This window comes from Larus michahellis, chromosome 1 (genome assembly GCF_964199755.1).
Source record: "Larus michahellis chromosome 1, bLarMic1.1, whole genome shotgun sequence".
In the NCBI taxonomy this organism is placed as follows: Eukaryota; Metazoa; Chordata; class Aves; order Charadriiformes; family Laridae; genus Larus; species Larus michahellis.
In genome coordinates, this window is record NC_133896.1 from 196,440,037 (window position 1) to 196,458,106 (window position 18,070).

Below are 18,070 nucleotides of genomic sequence, written 5' to 3' on the forward strand. Positions count from 1 at the left end.
CAAAATACGTTGGGTAGATTTAGCTTCTGTAACAAACACATTAGAAAAATTAATGTAACTGGCCTCCGCTAGTTGTCCATTCAGAAAGGAACATGTCTGTTTCTTTCCAGGAAAAAGAATATGTTCATTACCGAACAAAAGCAGCAACATACACAGTATCATTAGTCCAAAAACTAAGTCAAAAACTAAGCCTAACTATAACTGATACGCTAAAGGACCAATCACACTAATGGAAAACCATAATTTGTATATAAAAAAGTAATTTCCTTGGTTTTAAAGAAAATTGGTAATATTCCTCTGGCACTACTGAATTGTACATAAATTCCAATCTATCCCTTATACTAATTTTAATACTTTGGTTTTATTCCATGAGGTCTCAAACCTTTATAACCCCTTCTTTGTTGAAATGTAATAGACAGCATAGTTTTCATTGAGGCATTATCAGAGAAATTGGTGGCCATTCCCACAAGTTTCTAATCACAGTTTGTCTACATTTTTAATTCCAAGATTTAAAAATGAAAAGTAATGTATACTTGGGGAACAATTAAACAGTTTGTCTGTCTGGGTCCTCTAAGAGTATACAAACAGAGATTTTCATTAACTTTTCATGATGACCTCAAATGGACAGACTATTAAAAAAAATAAACCACTTTTTTTCTTATTCAAACTTGCATGGCATTTAGCCAGATAATCTGGGGTGGTTTTTTATTTTCTCTCATGCTTCTCAGTGGTACTTAACTGAGGTTAAATCAGAAAGGATAGAAGATTCCATTTTGTTTTGGTGCATACATATCACATCCTGCTCCTTCTCCCGGCTGCTCTTCTTTCCTGACAGGTTTCGCTCCATTAATTTTCATAGATTTTTAGCTCAACAGTTCAGTATGAAATTCTATCACTGAAAATACTGTCTGAAGTTCACTAAATAAATTTCTTCTACTATTAAGCTGTCATCAGCTTTGAAAACATCACTTTTTATTCATGAAAACACAAGAGGTTGGGGTACTATTCAGTGTAAAAGACTACTATGTGTCCGAAAATAACGCATTGTTAGCTAATAGAACTTGGAAACTTGAATGTCTATACGTTAAAAAAAATGTAAAATGAATATTTTTTTAATAATACCAAAACAACACTTCCATGCACCGTGAGGCAAATATATCATGCTTTACTTTCCTCCATGTTTTCACATAGCACAAGACGTATTATGCATAAAAATTCAGGTCCACTTATGGCAAAGTATCCCAAAGGCTTCAGTAGTATTTCAAAATTTGGCCTAAGAGACGTCAAATTTAGTTTCCTCTTTAAGTATGTTTTTATTGCTTCCTACCATTAGTGCAAACATAACTTCTAGTAAATCATCAAAAGAAATTTCTTACACATTAATCTTTCCTAGAATCAGATCATGACTAACAAAACCAAAACGCATTCCCACCCAATAAATATAATTTGTTATCAGGAGAGAAGAGAAAAAACAATGGGAATACAAAAAATAAGTAAACCTAATTTTTAGGAAATAACTTCATTTTAATTTTATTCTATTGGCATTGTGCAAACAGAATATTTTTTAAAACAATGGTTAACATTCTCAAATTGAACAGCAGAAGTACATGTGGCTTATTCATCTTTTTGTGGATTTTCTAGTGATCTGGTCAATTGGATAGTTTGCTACATTATTGGGTTTTAAAATGGTTCAGTGCTATTGAATGTTTAAGAAATATTTATGGCATAAGGCAGTATATCCCTGAAGCTGAAACAATCATTAGACTCTGATGTTCATCTATTTTATTGAACTACCCGCAGGGGGCTTTATGGGCATACTATCATGTCAAGGTCACAGGATTAAGTGAGCAGTGATGACAGTAAACAAGCCTCTTCTGTATATTCTAAAGGGTCTTACTGAGTTACTTAAAATGCCATAAACATAAATAGTCTCCTATCTCCACAACACACCCATGACAAATGACTTCAAAATATAACACTCTTGAGCAATGGAGCTTTACAACCTAACCAACAGCCTATATTATTGACAACAGATATCAATATACTGGGGAGCACAAATATTGGGAGAAGCTTGCAATCTGTCATAGTCAGATATTTTATGACTGTAGGTATGCAAGAAATATATCTATGTATAGCTCAAACCTCTATGTGAACAGATATTACTGATGAAAAAACCCAGAGCTTACAGGTTAAGAAAAAACATGGTTTTATAGAAAAAGTAAATGCTATAATAACAAATGTACCAAATCTATACAAGTCATGTAAAACCAGATAGTAATACCAAACCTACTCAGAACTTTTGATATCATCTTGAATGATTTAATTACTCTTTAGAAGCATATCGCGCAGTACCATATCTATTTTATCAATGAGGAAAGCAGTATAATGAAGTACAGCAACCTCCTTCAAGCCATGTGAAGTCTATGACAGATGTGGTGTTCCTGAATCAGTGAAAATAAACCTGTGTAAACTTATTTTTTCACTCTTTTAAAAAAAACCAAAATCGAACACAAAAACCCAAACAACAACCAACCCAGCAGTGATCAATTGAAATAGAAGTGTCTGCAGGGAATATTTTTCAGAAATCAGAAAAATGAATTGTGTGAAGATGATCTTTATAGCTCACACGTATAGCTCACACAATACGTGTGAGCACACAGGCTGTAGTGACGAAATGTATACAGGAACACCAAACCCAAGGAACACTCCTGCTAAGCTGTATTGAGGTAAGAAGGAAGGGACAAGGCTCTGGTTGCTGGCCTCTGTGTCCAACAAACCATGTTCCTCCTGTATACCTGAAAACAGGACCTCATACGCGGCGCTTGGGAGTAGCAGTTGCACGCGCACTTGCCTATCACTCCCCTGTAGTAACACTGCCAGGTGTGACTCCAAGCAGATTAGAAATCACTGCAGACAGAGCGAGAGGCGATAAAGGGAAACGGGCACAAGCACAGGGTATTTCTGGTTGATGGTAAAGGTACGGATATAAGAACAGAACAGACACTGCTGAGAGGAGATTTTCGATTTCCTCAAACGTGGAACTATGAACCAAAACAAAAACCTGCTATGCAGAGATAAAATATTTTCTCTTTAGCATCAGATGACCTGTATGATTGACACATTGACTTAGGAAAGCTCTAAACTAGTTTGAAAAGGAGGATGTTGCACTACAGGGAAGCAAAAATGGGGAAAAAAGAATTGCCTTGAAGGTTGATTTTTTTTTTTTCTCCTGAGGGAGAGGAGAAAAAACCCTAACAACTCAGGAGACAAGAAAAATGGATCAGTCTGTTACATATCTGATTACACATTGCAAGGAGGAAAATGGGAAATACAGGAACTAAGAAGTCTTAGTATCCAGAAGATAAAACTTAGGCTGGCATCATAGAAGCTTGCCAAGACAAACCAGGGTTTGTTCCTGGGAAAAACAAGAAGTACTTTTTGTTTAGCCCATAATAGTTTACTTCCTCTGAAGTTCAGAAACAGGCATGAAATATACTTATCAAAAGTCTGGGCAATGTTAAAAGAAAAAAAAGTTAGTACTGCACTTCATGATACAACAGAATAATCTCTACTACCATCTCTGAAAGAGAATTAAGACAGCTGTTTAAAAAAACCTTAAAATTAAATAACTAACTGAAAAAAGATCAAACTTGGTGGTAAAGGGCTCATTTATTCAAACAATAGACGTTAAACATTTTCAAAAAAGAAGAAGTTATAAAAAGATGTATGTTTTGTATACATGTGCATACTTGGTTGAAAAGTAGCTTAAGTCCAGTGATATTTTGTGTTTAATTCTGACTAGTTCAAGTTTTTTTCATGAGAATAGCTAAGAGGAAATATATCTGGAGTGAAAACAATCACTGAAACAGACTTCCTATTTACAAGGAAAGGTGTTAAAGCTACTGAATAACCATGTTTTAATCGCCCAAAATTAGAAATTTTCAGGAAATTGGTGGATAAACTATCTTTAAAATAAACCCACCACAATTTCTAAAACCAAAATTACATACACAACACGAAACAATTCTGTTGTGGAAGGGAGATAAAATATACTAAAATACCAACGTGGTTGTAGTCAAGAGCTCCTTAATAAACTCACATAATCATAAAAAAAACGTAGCAAGAAAAGAAAAAAGGAGGAGGAGAGGGCAATCCCTGATCACTTAACAGTTCTCTGAAAATTTATGGAGGGTAAGTGTGATTCCAGATGACTGGAAAAAGATGCTATGTGATCTTAAAAAGGGAAAAACACACTAAATGTATTAGAAACTAATGCTTGCCTTTGATACGTGCAAAGATACATGCAAGAATTTATCAATTAGCTAATTAATATGAAAGACTAGAATTTGGGTTTATTACGAATAAGTAATTTCCTTTACAGCTTTGCCATTTGATTTATTTATTTATTCATCTACAACATAATCAGAGCTTTTGATGCAAGAGTATTTACTGTTCGCATAGACTAAGAGAAATATGTAACAATATAATAGAGGAATACATGAATGGTTAAACATGGATGTTTTTATAGCGAGCAGCAAATGTTCGTGATCAGATTTGGAATCTTTTCAAGTGGGAGACTGTATAGGTTGTTTCCCGAATTCTGCTGTATTAAACATTTCATCACCAACTTTGATGAAGAATCAGAGAAAATCCACAATAAAGCTGGAGGTGACAAGCTGTGAGAATTGTAAGAATAGCACAGGAGAATAATAATTCAAATTACTTTAAAAATTTTAAAATCTGTAAGAGGAAAGAGAGAGACAACAGTCTGTAAAACAATTACAAGCACAGATACAAGGCAGCAAGTGATTGTCAATCAGTAGAAGGGAGTAAGTGTGAAACAAACTTCAGTAGAGTTGTGGATTGTTGAGGGCTCACCTGCAATCACGTTCCCAGATTGCAGTACCTCTTTCTAAGGAAGATGTAGGCAAATGGGAAGGAATCTAAAGCAAGACATCAACATTATACAAGATATAGATAATTTCATCAGTAAAGGAAGACTGAGAAAACTGTGTTCATCTGGCCTGAAAGTCAACAGCCTAAAAGGACAGCATCAGCTTTCAAAGACTTTGAGAAGAGCTAGGTTTAAAACCAGGTATAATTAATCTAGTTTGTAGCAAAGAAAGCGATCCTATAATGCACATGCAAATTCAACTATAAAGCTATAAAAGACATAGAACAGGTTTTCTAAGGTTTTAGTAGAATTCCACTCTCCCCCCTGTCTAAGAAAGGGGATGCAAAGCATGCGATAGGGATGTACCAGACTATGCCTGCGTCAGTGCCTGAGGATGATTTAATCTTCAGTTCCTTTCCAGACACAACTCCGAATGTCTCAAATTATTTTAAAAACATATGGTTGGACATAAATGTACTTCAAATAAAAAAGTACAAGACACATTAAGGTTTTGAGAGGAGGGGAATCAAAATGGCTCCATTGGGTTTTCACTTCTGGTTAAACTTTGCATTTCTGATGTTTCCAACAAAAACGTCTGAGAAGTCTGTCAAAACACTACAGATGTTTCTCTTAGGAAAAAAAAAAAACAAACATTTTCTACAGCTTTGCATTCATCTGTAATCTACTTGAAGCATCACATGGGAAAGAATCCTGGAGTGTAATGGCACTACAACAGCCTACTGTGATTTAAAAATGTGATGTTTCTCACCCATTTTGTGTCACAAAATAAAGAATAAATCAAAGAATTCTCATTTCTGAGAAAAAAAGTTCTTTTCAGAATATTTTAATCTATGGCTTTTGTTCCTTTTTTTTTTTTTTTTTCTTTGCTTTCTATTCTTTTGTCTGGAGAAGATGGGAAATCCACTGCTGTATTGCACAGGTATAACTAGATAGGCACAGGAGAAAAAGTGAGAATCATGCCAGGGAAGTGTTATCTGCCTAGTGAGAAATTCTTCCCTCGTGGTTTCTACCTCCATCTCAATTGGAGGCAGGGAAAGAAGGAGCACAGATACTGGAAAAGTTGTCCAATACCAGCAGCTGTTAGTCCAGTCTGTCAATACCCAGAGGCTGTTTCCACTGCAGGAATTAGGAGGAAAACATGAAGAAAGGGAGCTGGAATTAGAAGCCCTACTGAGATGAGGAAATTGAGATTCCTCAAATTCCTCAAAATTGAGACTGAAATTGAGATTCCCCAGGAAATACTGAGCTGAAAATTCATGAAGTCTGAGTGAGCATTAGATGGACCTCTCATATCTATTTGTTGAAGACAGGTTACAGAGGTAGATGGACTGCTGGTCTGAGCCATTACGGCTGTCCTTGTCACTGGTATGCTGGAAGCTGAATGGCTGCATGTGCACTTGCTAGCTCTACGGCTAGACTTCAGAAGGAGCAGAAGTCCCTCTCGGTTTGTTAAGGTTGGCCTTCCTCTTAATATATGTATACTTTAAAATTACCTTGTCACTGCTACAATAAAAATATATATAGTAAGTTGAATGTATGTGATTTGGATATATATTCTGCTTGCTCTTCCAGTTAAAGACTCTACTGACAGGTAAAGATCTGTTGGTTCTAAAGCTTTAAAAAAACCAGCATTGCTACACTTTCTTCTTTGTGTTTGTCATGAAGCAAAAGGGGAAAAATACATTTGAGGCGGAAACAGAGAACATATTGAAGAGAAATTAAAAAAAAAAAAGAGTAAAGAAGAAAAAATAATTCTTACTACAGCAGTAATAATGTGAAAGAAAATGCTGAAGCCTTTCTTCTTGAATATGAAATACAATGTACTCTACTTCCTAGAGATAAACAAGTCTTCCTGTAGAGTTGAAGAAGTCTTCCCTAAGTACCATGCGTTTCCCAACATTGGAAAACACTATCTCATTCCAAAGAAACTATCTTCTTCAGAGGCTTCTTCCAGCTCTGAGAAAAAATACGTCGTGAATAGTACGGTTCAAAACAACTGAGTAACCTTGTACAAATACAGAACTGAATAAATCTCACATAACCAAACTGTGCATTCACTCGTACAGCCCATCTCCGGTTATACCATAGTCCTTTCTTGGCAGGTGTCTCTATGCTGCAAATAGCATCCTACATCTAACTTCCTATTATTAGAAAATGCTACGGAATTCTTGTATCCCCCTTTTTCCATCATGCTTGTCAAATGCCACAGCCCCATTAGCAAGAGCTCCTTCAAATAGTCTCTGCCTTCCACCACAGCAGTAAGCAATCAGGGAGGGAGGAAGGCAGAGGGTACGCAATGGGTAGGCGAAGTAATACCATGGGTGCAGAGCAGTAGGAGCAGCACAAAGCTGAAAGCATAGTAAGAAAGGTAAGAAGGGTATTGAAATAGTAAAATACTGCAAAAGAGTTATCAGATTAGAAAAATAGTCTCACTCACATTTATGTTTAAAAGCTGCTACAGAAAGATGACTAATACAGTACCCAAAATGTGAATAATGCTGACACATTTGCTGATCTCAAATGAAAAGCATTTTCTTAATGCTCTGTTGTAATGAAATCATCTCAGAAATAAATATTTGGAACTCATAATCAGGACAGCTAATGAATGAGCTGAAAATTGTTCCATCAGATCTATTCTGCAAAGAAAAACAGATTCCACCAATTCCAGAAACACAGAAAACTCTTAGTTCTTACAGAGTATGTGGAAAAATGCAGAACCTTAAGAGGCCCTCTAACAACAGGCATGTCAAACACACTGCTGGATCCAGTAGACAGGATCTGGTCCTACATCTTTCCCACCATTCTAAAGCTCCCTTTGTAATTTATGTCTAGCAGTTAAAATGAGCCAGAAATGAATGAATAGCTAAACCAGATGAAGCTGATTTGCAGCGGGGGACAGGATAGGTTCTGTGTCTCTCTGAACTTCCTAAGACAGCAGCTAGTACAGCGATGGAATCAGAGCATGCCAAACGCTGGCTGTAAGGGAAACTCCTTCTTACTAAATTCCTGCATTCTGGTCTCCCTTACTGTAAACTGGAAACATTTGGTTTAGAAGAAGTGTCGTCCCACAGTCAACTTATTTAACTGCCAAGCCCCATAGGCTCAGAAAAGGGGAGTTCTCCTCTTTCCGCTCTCCCCCGCCTCCATCCCCCAGCAGAACCCAGTCTCTGCAGAAGCACACACTGTAGTGAGAGGCAGAACTAGCTGTCTGGCAAGAAACTTTTTATTTCCAGCCTGTCTCTCCAGACAAATTTGGTCTTTACCACAGAATGAGTTTGACAGCTCTGCCCTCCACCATGAATGATTAATTTGTTATGGGTGTCTAGTTTAACCAAAGATGGATTTGAACAGAAAAAGCCCTTGTATACTTGCTATTTGGTAAAGCTGCTTTAATGTAGGTGGAACCTCCTTCATCAAATCACGGAAAGCAAGAGAACCAAGACTCATTTTAAAATGTCATTTTTCTCATTATAATAATCCTCCTGCGTATATCAAAACTGATCATGTGAATATATCTATGACAAGTGTTTAGAGCGCAAACTGGAACTCAGAGCTCTTTGTATTCCCCTAGATTGCCTTAAACCTATAGAAACTGTAAGGTAGAGCTATATATACAGTATTCTTGAATAGAAGTTTTTGAAAAGTTGAGATATCCGATTAAACGAAGAAACTGAAATAAGAGAATACTCCAAACAAACACAGTAACAGATTATGGCCCAAAACACAGACACGTACCTGGCTGATAAGGAATTTGAACTGTGTGTACAGACAAGTTTCACTAAACTTTTTTTTTTTTTTCTTTTTAAAGAAAGATGTGTATGGGGAGCGAAGCAGATGGGGAGGAAGAGAAGCACCATATGAAGCTGACAGAGAAGACAGAAGGAAGCATATGTTGTGACATGAAGACTATAACCCTGAAAAAAGCTAAGGGTAAGTGCTGGCTTAAAGAAGCTTTGAACGCTAAGCTATGAAACACCCTGTTTGATTCTTCCTGAGTTCAAGGAAATAGGATGTTGCATATTCAATCTGAATAAGTGGCAATGCATCAAAGAAATTACCAACTCATCAATTTCTCATCTGAATGGGAAAAACCTGCAGAATTCTAATTTTGGTATAATGATGAAATTAAAAAAGGGAAAAACAGTGTGTTTAGGGTAAGCTATTATGAAGGTATATAAAAGTGTTAAATTGTCAAAATGAGGAAAATGGAATTAGTTTTGTGTCAGGGCACAAACAGGATTTATAATAAACTAATGAGATTTATTTTGAAATCTATTATTCTTTGTTTGAGATATATAGGAGAAAATAAGATGATTCAATAATTTCCTTTTGCTGTAGAGGAGCTGATGCTCACACCTGCAAGACATCGAGCAAAAAAACTTTGATTTTCATTTTAAGAGGTAAAGGGAAAATATTTGTGAAGGGGAAAAGAAGAAAACACTGATAAGCAATACAAAGAAAAGGGTTTTTTTTCAAAATTGTAAGACTAAACAGGTTCTCAGACCAACTCAACCATACTGATTGATTAACGTATGGACAAGGATAGGTTGTACAATGTTACTGTGTTTCTAGGCATTTATTCAAGTGGTGGGGCACTTGCATATAATTACTTTCTCTTTCATAAATTAGTAGCTAATTAAGAAGCTAACCGAAATGCAAGTCACCTACGATTTTATGTTATTTTTAATTCAACTATCTTTATGTAACTATAATCTAATTTAGATTGAAAGTTTCACATCGTATTTTGTTTACTCACACCACTCAACTTCACCCTTGTTTATTCCGATATTTTGAGAAGAATTTATGTTAATATATTTAAAATTCATAATTTACAAATACTATAGAATTTCACTCATCGGACCTCTTGTTTTTCCTCCCAGTGCTAAGTTTCTATGTTTCTTAATAGTCTCTTTGTTTCTTAATGAACAAAGAGTAAACTCTCTGGCACCTACAGATGAAACACAGCAAATGCTGGTTGCTGGTTTCTGCAAAAACAGTACACACAGACACAAAAACTGGGGAGGCTTACAAGCTCGTTGTGTTGAACCGCAAACACAAGGAAAAATTTTCCCAACAGCTGGGTCACATTTCACAAAATGAGAGCTTAATATTTTATAACATGAGCATCTATGTTAAAGAACTTAGAAATTGTTCTTTACCTTGAAGAGGGATAAACAAAACCACGTATACATGTATAGTATGCTACAATTATCAGTACATCAGTAGCTGCAGATTGTGTTTATGATAAAGAATTGAAGCTTTTAAGAATCACACTCATCGTACTCCCCCAGACAATTTCTTGCCTATCTATCTTATCCATTTTGGAAGTCAAAAGGCATTGCTGGTGCCCAAGTATTTATCATGCAGAGGCAGTTGCCTGTTTCTTCCCCTGCCTCTCCCAGGCCTGAGAATGATCTCCCTAATTCACCGTTTCAACGAATGGTCTCCAGCACAAGAGATGGACAGACCAGCAGTGTGCCTTCAGAACTGGGAACTCTCTCCCCAACAGAAATGGAGTCACTACAGAGGTCTAGAGGTCTGGAGTGTCAAGCAAATTTTTTTTTTTTTTTAAGTAACTCTGTGTTCCAGTCAGGCTGTATCTCCTGGGGCACACAGAAGCAACAGTTTATAAAGAGACTAACGCTGTAACCCTTTGTCAGGAATTAAAAACGGAGGCTTGAGGCCTGCCATGTCTCCTGCTGGGCAAGACCAGAACCAGAATTTTAGAACCCATCTCAGTTTCCATCATATAAAGAGTACTGGAGGAACTACCTAATTAACAACAGGTTTTGCCTTCTGTGCCTAAGCAGTTTAATGAGACCTCTCTCTACTTTCTGCACTTGAAGCTTTTTAAATCTGCCCACTGAGAACCAGTGACCGTGGTTCTTCACGAGGCGCAGAGGCTCTCCCACTGGGCATCTCCCCCTACTTGCTGCCAACCCAGGCCTTTCCACCCACAGTCCACTAGGTCTCACGACAGAAGGTGCGCTTGTGTGGTGGATCACGCAGCTGCCACAGCACATGTGGCGAGACCTGCAGTGCGAGACCTTCTGATCGGCTCCTGCAAATGGGGAACCCCACTTGGAGACCTCGTGCTGTCGCGATGTCCCCCCTTCTCCAGGTTAAGCAGCAGCCTGCAGCTAAAACACACCCAGACCAACAGCTGCACCCAACACGGCCAGCACCGAAATGGGAAAGCAGCGCTGCCGGTAACTGAGAAGCAGACACACTGGGGAACTGGCATGACAGGAATAATATCAGAGTTTCTTTTGCTTGATGTAAGAAATTTGATAGGTTTGTCACAGGTGTCAAGCTGCTTCATGGCCCCTCAAAAACTATCATGGACTGAAGAGCAAAAAAAAGCTGCAGCAGTGGTCTGTTGCCATTTAGGATGCCATCAAGAACCAGGAGAGGAAAGTTATCTGGCTTAAAGAAGAGATGGTCTTCTGAAAAAGTTAGTGACCAGGAACTGACTTAAGCCTGCAAAGTGTCTGCAGCCATTCATGAACTTGAGCAACAACATTATTCAAAAATTCAAAGACATTAAAAGGACTGAAAATTGCACTTATCTTCAACAGGCTCAAGTCTCCAGATACACAGCTTTAAGACTCAATTAGAGATAACACAAGTGTCCATTACAGACTAAGGCTGTTTTGAATTAACCATATCACAATCTTCTATGTCATTTTTGTAATTTCCACCAGAGTGTCTCTGGCATTAGAATACAGAGTTTCCGTGAGACTGTATTTCTATACTTACCACCACCTTAAAAAATAAATATATCTCCATCACCATCCAGGAAATAGTAATTACTTTGGAAGATATAACGATATAAGGATGATGAAAAATTACATTTTTTTAACACTGCATAACTGCAAGAACCAACTAGACAGAATGACAAAAAGAATGAAAAATATATGTGATATTTATTAAACATTATTACTGATGTGCCAAATTTATTACTCGACAACTTTCCTAATAAGCTTATGGCCTAGATACGGATTCAAGCTACATTCAAATAGATTTTTTGAAAGAAAATATTTATCTAGAGATATATACATGTTTTTGTAGTAGTCTATCAGTCTCAACTAGATTTTTACTGAAAAGGTTTTTCAGAGCTGAAATGGAACTTTCTGATCTGTTCTGCCTGACTCAGAGCAGACTTAAACAGGATTCAAGTAGAAAATAAACTATAAAAATTAGGATATTTGGAAGCAGAACTTCCATGTTTTCTCTTGTTTGAGCTGTTCCACTTTGAATAAATAATCAAATATTTATGGCTAGAATGCACAAACAAGAGAGTCTCTAGTCTCTAGTTTTGCAGCCAGGACACTCACACGGCAGACCCAGGTTCAAGACCTTGCTCTGAATGAAGGAAAGGAGCAATTTGACCTTGTGTCTTCTACATGAGGGTCAGCATCTTAGCCACTGGCTATTTTTGTGATTCAGAGGAGCAAGGCTCTGGTTTCTTCGCATGATATATGAAAATGTTTACTTTTACCTCTATGTTGAACAGAATGAACTTTTAAAACCAGTAATCAACAGAGCTCTGATTAAAACGTCAAATACTATGTTACCACTTGCATACAGTAAGAATTATGTATTTCAGATCATGCTTTTAAAAATTTATTTTTTTTTTAACAGGACTACCTATAGAATTGGGCTGCACTTTGGTTATGTTCAGCTTTGCACACGCTACATTTAAATACAAGATAAGTTTTGCTTGAAAGCATACAGAGTTTGACTGTGCATGGCTGGCACTGACTACTGGTCTGTCATAGGAGAGTAAAGATTTACCAGTGGATCTTACCAGTTCATTACCTGAACACAAAAATCTATAAACGGAAGAAAGCATTCGACAGTGACTCAAGTGACCTGGTTCTGCTGGTAACTCATACTGACTTTATAACACTAGACAGGTCTTTTTGACTCTCTCTTCTTCATTTACTCTGTTGACGTTTATATGGAAATCTCTTCATCTCTCAATATCTCATTCAGAACCCTTCGCTCAGATTCTAATACTGGTAGGAGCCTCAAAACCTACTGATAGGCTAACAGTAAAATCACATTATAATCAACAAATACCCATTGCAATTTATTTAAAATATGGTAAAATATTATGTTTGCAGTCTATAAAGGAGTTTGATCTGTGAATCTTTAGCAAAGAGGACTTCTCAAGAGCCCGCTGAAGAAAAGACTAACATACATTTTAGCAATACTAACGTGTTTAGTTTGTTACATACCTTTTAGCAATATTAACACGTTAATGTTTAGCAACATTAACATAAGTGTATGTTATTTATCAATAACATACATTTTAGCAATATTAGCTCCTAATACATTCATATTTCAGTTATACAAGGACTGCTTTTCTTCAACTTTGAAAGTAACATTTCAAACTCACACATTTTACATTTGCAGCTTACCTGTGAGAAACAGCTCCCCAGGCACCGTGCTTATTTGTTAGTATGTTGAGTATCTTCTGTTTCAGCTGATTGGCTGTAACATGATCTCGATGCTTAGCAGCACTGATAAGATGATCACACATCTTCTCCTCCTCCCTTCTGTCAGCAGCATACTGAGCACACTGCGACTAGGAATGAAAGTAAATCTACTTCACAAAAGATAGGCTATTTAGAATCGCCTTAAAATGCTTATTTACTAAAACCCTTTAAATATGACAAGAAGTCTTAAAAATACTTTTAAGAGGAATAGGACACACCATTTGATTGAAATGGTTCTACTACTATATATTATCCACGAAAAAGCACTCCATTAGAACATGTAAAAATTGAAATATCAAGGGCAAAGACAACAGAATTGCAATTAAAAACATTCAGCTATGCATCTCAGTGTGTATATGTGTGATCATGGATATGCCTTAAAAGCTGGTCTTCATTTGTAGAAGGTTTCATGTGTTCTCAGGTATAACATACATAACATAACGTGCAGGAAAAAATTATGTACACAGTTTTTTAGGTTTAATACCTACAATTAAAAAGCTATTTGATAATTTTATTATTATGGGTGCTGAAGAGAAACTCCTTTAACTATGAAATTAGGGAGTCTATTTTCTATTTTATATCACAACATGAAAAATTTTCATAACATACTGTCAATTCTAAAAAACCCTAAGAATTAAAAAATCGCTCATCTCTCAAACTGAAAAAGATCTAATGTTTTCATCATGTTTCCTTTAAGAGATAACTACCTCTAAAATAAATGCTGTGGTTATTGACCTTCATGCAAAATAGTCTATAGTGTATTTTAGTTTTGATAAATCCTTTTTTTATGTATAATAAGCACAATATAGTCTTTCCATGTCTTTTCTCAAAATCATGTTAAGTTCAAATCCAATTTCTCCTCCTAGTAAAGATCCTCTCAAAATGTCTAAACAAAGCAAATGTATCCATACTAACTAAAATAAATGCATTATAAGTATCATTTTCGAGGTGTAAATTTAAAAGGCTAGATTATTCTCAAAACAGCTAATTTTAAAATCCCCTTTTAAGTGACATTTTTGCACACACAGTTATTGCGCCCCATTTTAGAACATTTACCCAACACTCAGTGCTGTAACACAATGCTGAACAGTACCCTATTTTCTAAGATTCAAAAGAGCAATTAAAATTAAGTCAACCTCACACTAAATTGTAGTTTATTCTTCACATTTCTACACCCTACCTTTTTACTACAGATCACATTAGCATTCAGTAAGATTTTAACAGTGGTCTTTCCACCGTGTTACAGCCATTATTTCAAGTAATCTACCTGGAAAAGAACAATCGTTACACTAATTCATAAAGGGTTAATTCATTTTTCAATTTATCTTCTTGTACAGGGAAGCACCAATTAGTACAATGATCTGCCTTAGTAATGAGGTTAATATTTCACCAGCTCATTGGACAGTAAAATTAAATTTTCATTTTTCTTCCTGAACAATTACAAAGGTTAACAAAATGAAAGTTAACTGTGAAGCACCCATTCTGGGAGGAATCTCCCTGGCCCTGACTGCAACTGGAGTCACAGGATAAAATTTAGATGCTGGTCCATGGCTTCCCCACTACGCAGGCGACACAGTAACTTGGTGCAGCTTGGGCCGAAGCATTTCACCCATAATGATTCAATTAAAGTTTAAAAGGTAAAAATAAAATAGCCACTCACTTCTCTGGCTGAGAGCAATGATTAACATGTACTAAAACCCAGAACATATACCAATACAGCTTATTAAAACAAAATGACAGATTTACAATTATGCAACAGAAAACTACCAGAAATCTCTTTGTCCCTACTACTTTCAAGTAGGATGAATAATAAAATGTTCGGTTATATACCTACCATTATTAAAGACAATATATAAAACATTCTTTCAGACTTTAACCATCACCTTATTTAAGTACAGCTGAGTTTCATATTTAACACAGGCTACATTTCATAATTTTCTTTTATGACTTGCAGATTTTATCTTACTCTTCTAAAACATGTCACTGAGTTTTTTATGTGACAAATATAATGAAAATTTTCATATACGAAAAATGTGTTGGTTTCTTTACCAGACAATAAGACTGACTTAAGGCTATTCCTTTAAGGACTTTAGTTAATATTCTAAATCATATTTGCTAACAGAAGCTGGAAGTTAATTGAATATTCTCATTTTGTCTAGAGTTCTGACAGATCTTATGCCTCAATGTATTCTTCAAAGAGCAGATAACTCAATCTTCCATTGTCATCTTAGGTTACAGCATGATGCTCAGATAAATATCAAATGTTATTTATTGTTGAGGCAATATGAAACTTCACTCTGACACACACTTAATTGTAAATGTGATTTTATCTGAGTTCAAAATATCCAGTATATGCTTGGTAATAAAGTTGTTGCAATCCCATGTGACAAGTGTCTGCTGTCTGCTCTGACAAAATGAAGTAAAGGTTGTGTGTATTCAAAATGACCACAGATATCTCTGTGTCTCACACTTTTCAGCTAGGTCAAGCAGCGCAAGAACTAGTCCCTCAAAGTGCACATTTGAGAGAGCTGTTTCAAGGAGATAAAAACCTCATCACAACTAAGATTACTGGATCCTATTTCTAGCTTCCAGGTGCTTGTTGACATTTTCTGACAGATGAATTAATTGATATAGCTATTTATTATCATCAATACTAAGTCAGTCTGTCTTAATCGCAATGTTAGGTCACTTAAGCATTAAAACATTTGGAAATGCATGGTTGTGTATGTATACTTACACATGCAGAAATGTATGCAAGCACAGACAGGTTTGGAAATACAACAAAAATAATGACGCTGAAATGTATAAACACCGTAAAAATACAAATCCATATTTGATAAAATCACGTCAAAAAGGAATTTTTAACTGCACTCCATCACTTTTACATGAAAATTTTTTGAATAGGAACAAAATTGATCCTGAAGAAATAATCAAAAACCTGTTAAACTGAACATACCTTAAAAATAGCTTTTTTGTTTATTTGGATCATTTTCAAGCAATGTAATTTAAATTGTATACTGCAACACTCTGATGAAAAAAGCAATTGAATGTTGACTCCTTTTAGGAGTAAGAATTATAGACATTGAAGAGTTATGGGATCCAGCTGCTGTGTTACTTCTTACAATACTTGAAAAGAATAAAAACTTTAAACACAATCTTACTGTCAATAGTTAATGGTTTCTAACAAGCAGGAAAGATATGTAATATCATATTTCAATATATAAATTATAGCAAGTAAATGTTCTAAAGTGCTCCAAAATGCAAATGTTCTAACAAGATTACCTTAAAATACTGTTTCTGTTTAACGAAACATTTCTATTTCTTATTATTCATTAAATACCTTAAGTATATTAATTGCTTCTCTTTCTTACTGAAGTCATATATACTGTTGATAAAATAAACTAAAAAAAAATTACTGATGTGATTTGCATCACTATTTACAATAAATCAGAAAAGTTCTTTGTGAAGCTAAAGGTTCTGCCGTATCAGTTTAGACATTCTGATTAAGGGATTTCTTCAAGCTGTAAATGTTTTCATTAATTTCAGTGAGGAGATGAGAAATTAAACCCATTCCTTGTGCTTGACATTTACCAAAGCTTTTAAAAACTAGTTTTGAAATGCCTTCAATGTAAATTTCTTTCTTGGAAGGAAAAAAAATCTTTATTGTATGGAGTTACAGTCTAGGTGACAACTGAGTGAAAACAGAGGAACAGAAATGCACCAATGCTCAGGCTTACCTCAAACTCAGCATGTTTGTGGACATCTTCAGCTCTTTGTCGGTTCAAAATAAATTCTGCTTCATTTGCAACACGCACTATATGGTCTTTCATTGCATGACATAATAATCTAAAATAAGAAAAATCAAAATCAACCTTTGTATTTGATGCATTTCAAATAAGCTATTTCAGCAGATTTACTTAAAATGGAAAAAAAATAAATTAATGAAACTATTGTAATGCAATTGTCAAATTAGTTGACATGAAAAATTCAATTTTATCCAAAATTTTCTGCGTTTGTAAAAGTACGAACAAATTATGTTATATGGAAAAAGCCTGCTATTCATTATTGAAGGGAAAAGTTCTTTATGGAAGTATTATGTTTCTAGAATGTTTTTAACAGCAGTCTCATTATGAATATGAATACTATTCCATCGTTAAAAAAAATCTAGGCAAGTGCTTAAACTCTTAATGATACCATTATATCATTAAATATAAATGTTCCAATTTCAAAGTCTTAAAAATCACAACATTACCAAAGACTTAAAATCCTATTAAAATTGCAAAATAATATAAATATCTCTCATATGTTTTTCAAACCATGGAGTGAAAAGTGCATCATGTTTCCAAGTTTTCATGGCATCAGAACTAGATAAACCTCACTTAAAAAGAAGGAAAAAAATAGATTAAGATTGGACTGAGACTGAGGATGTCAATCAGACACCTTAAATTAGGATTCTTGTAAAGACCACCAAATACCATGAGATGCGTAATAAAGTTGCAGCATAAACAACATCGTGTTGTTAATAATGCTGATATCCTATTGGGCAGGAGGAATGGAAGCAACTACTTTCTCAACCCTACAGTCCATATCTAAGCTTAGCCGTTCTATTCAAAATTGCTTTGCTCTTCTTATCAGTAGGGAGGAAATATCT

At 35.5% G+C, this 18,070-nt stretch overlaps 1 protein-coding gene across 12 annotated transcripts in view; it reads right to left on the bottom strand.

Annotated features, from left to right (window-relative positions):
• NBEA (neurobeachin) overlaps positions 1 to 18,070 on the bottom strand; it is a 512,894-nt gene that overhangs the window by 221,158 nt on the left and 273,666 nt on the right. For all 12 annotated transcript variants that reach the window (XM_074567614.1, XM_074567653.1, XM_074567643.1 and 9 more), the window contains 2 exons: positions 17,157 to 17,265; positions 13,342 to 13,508 (listed from right to left, as the gene is read on the bottom strand). In XM_074567614.1, coding sequence (XP_074423715.1) covers positions 13,342 to 13,508; positions 17,157 to 17,265 — 276 coding nt within the window. The remainder of the gene's footprint in view (positions 1 to 13,341; positions 13,509 to 17,156; positions 17,266 to 18,070) is intronic.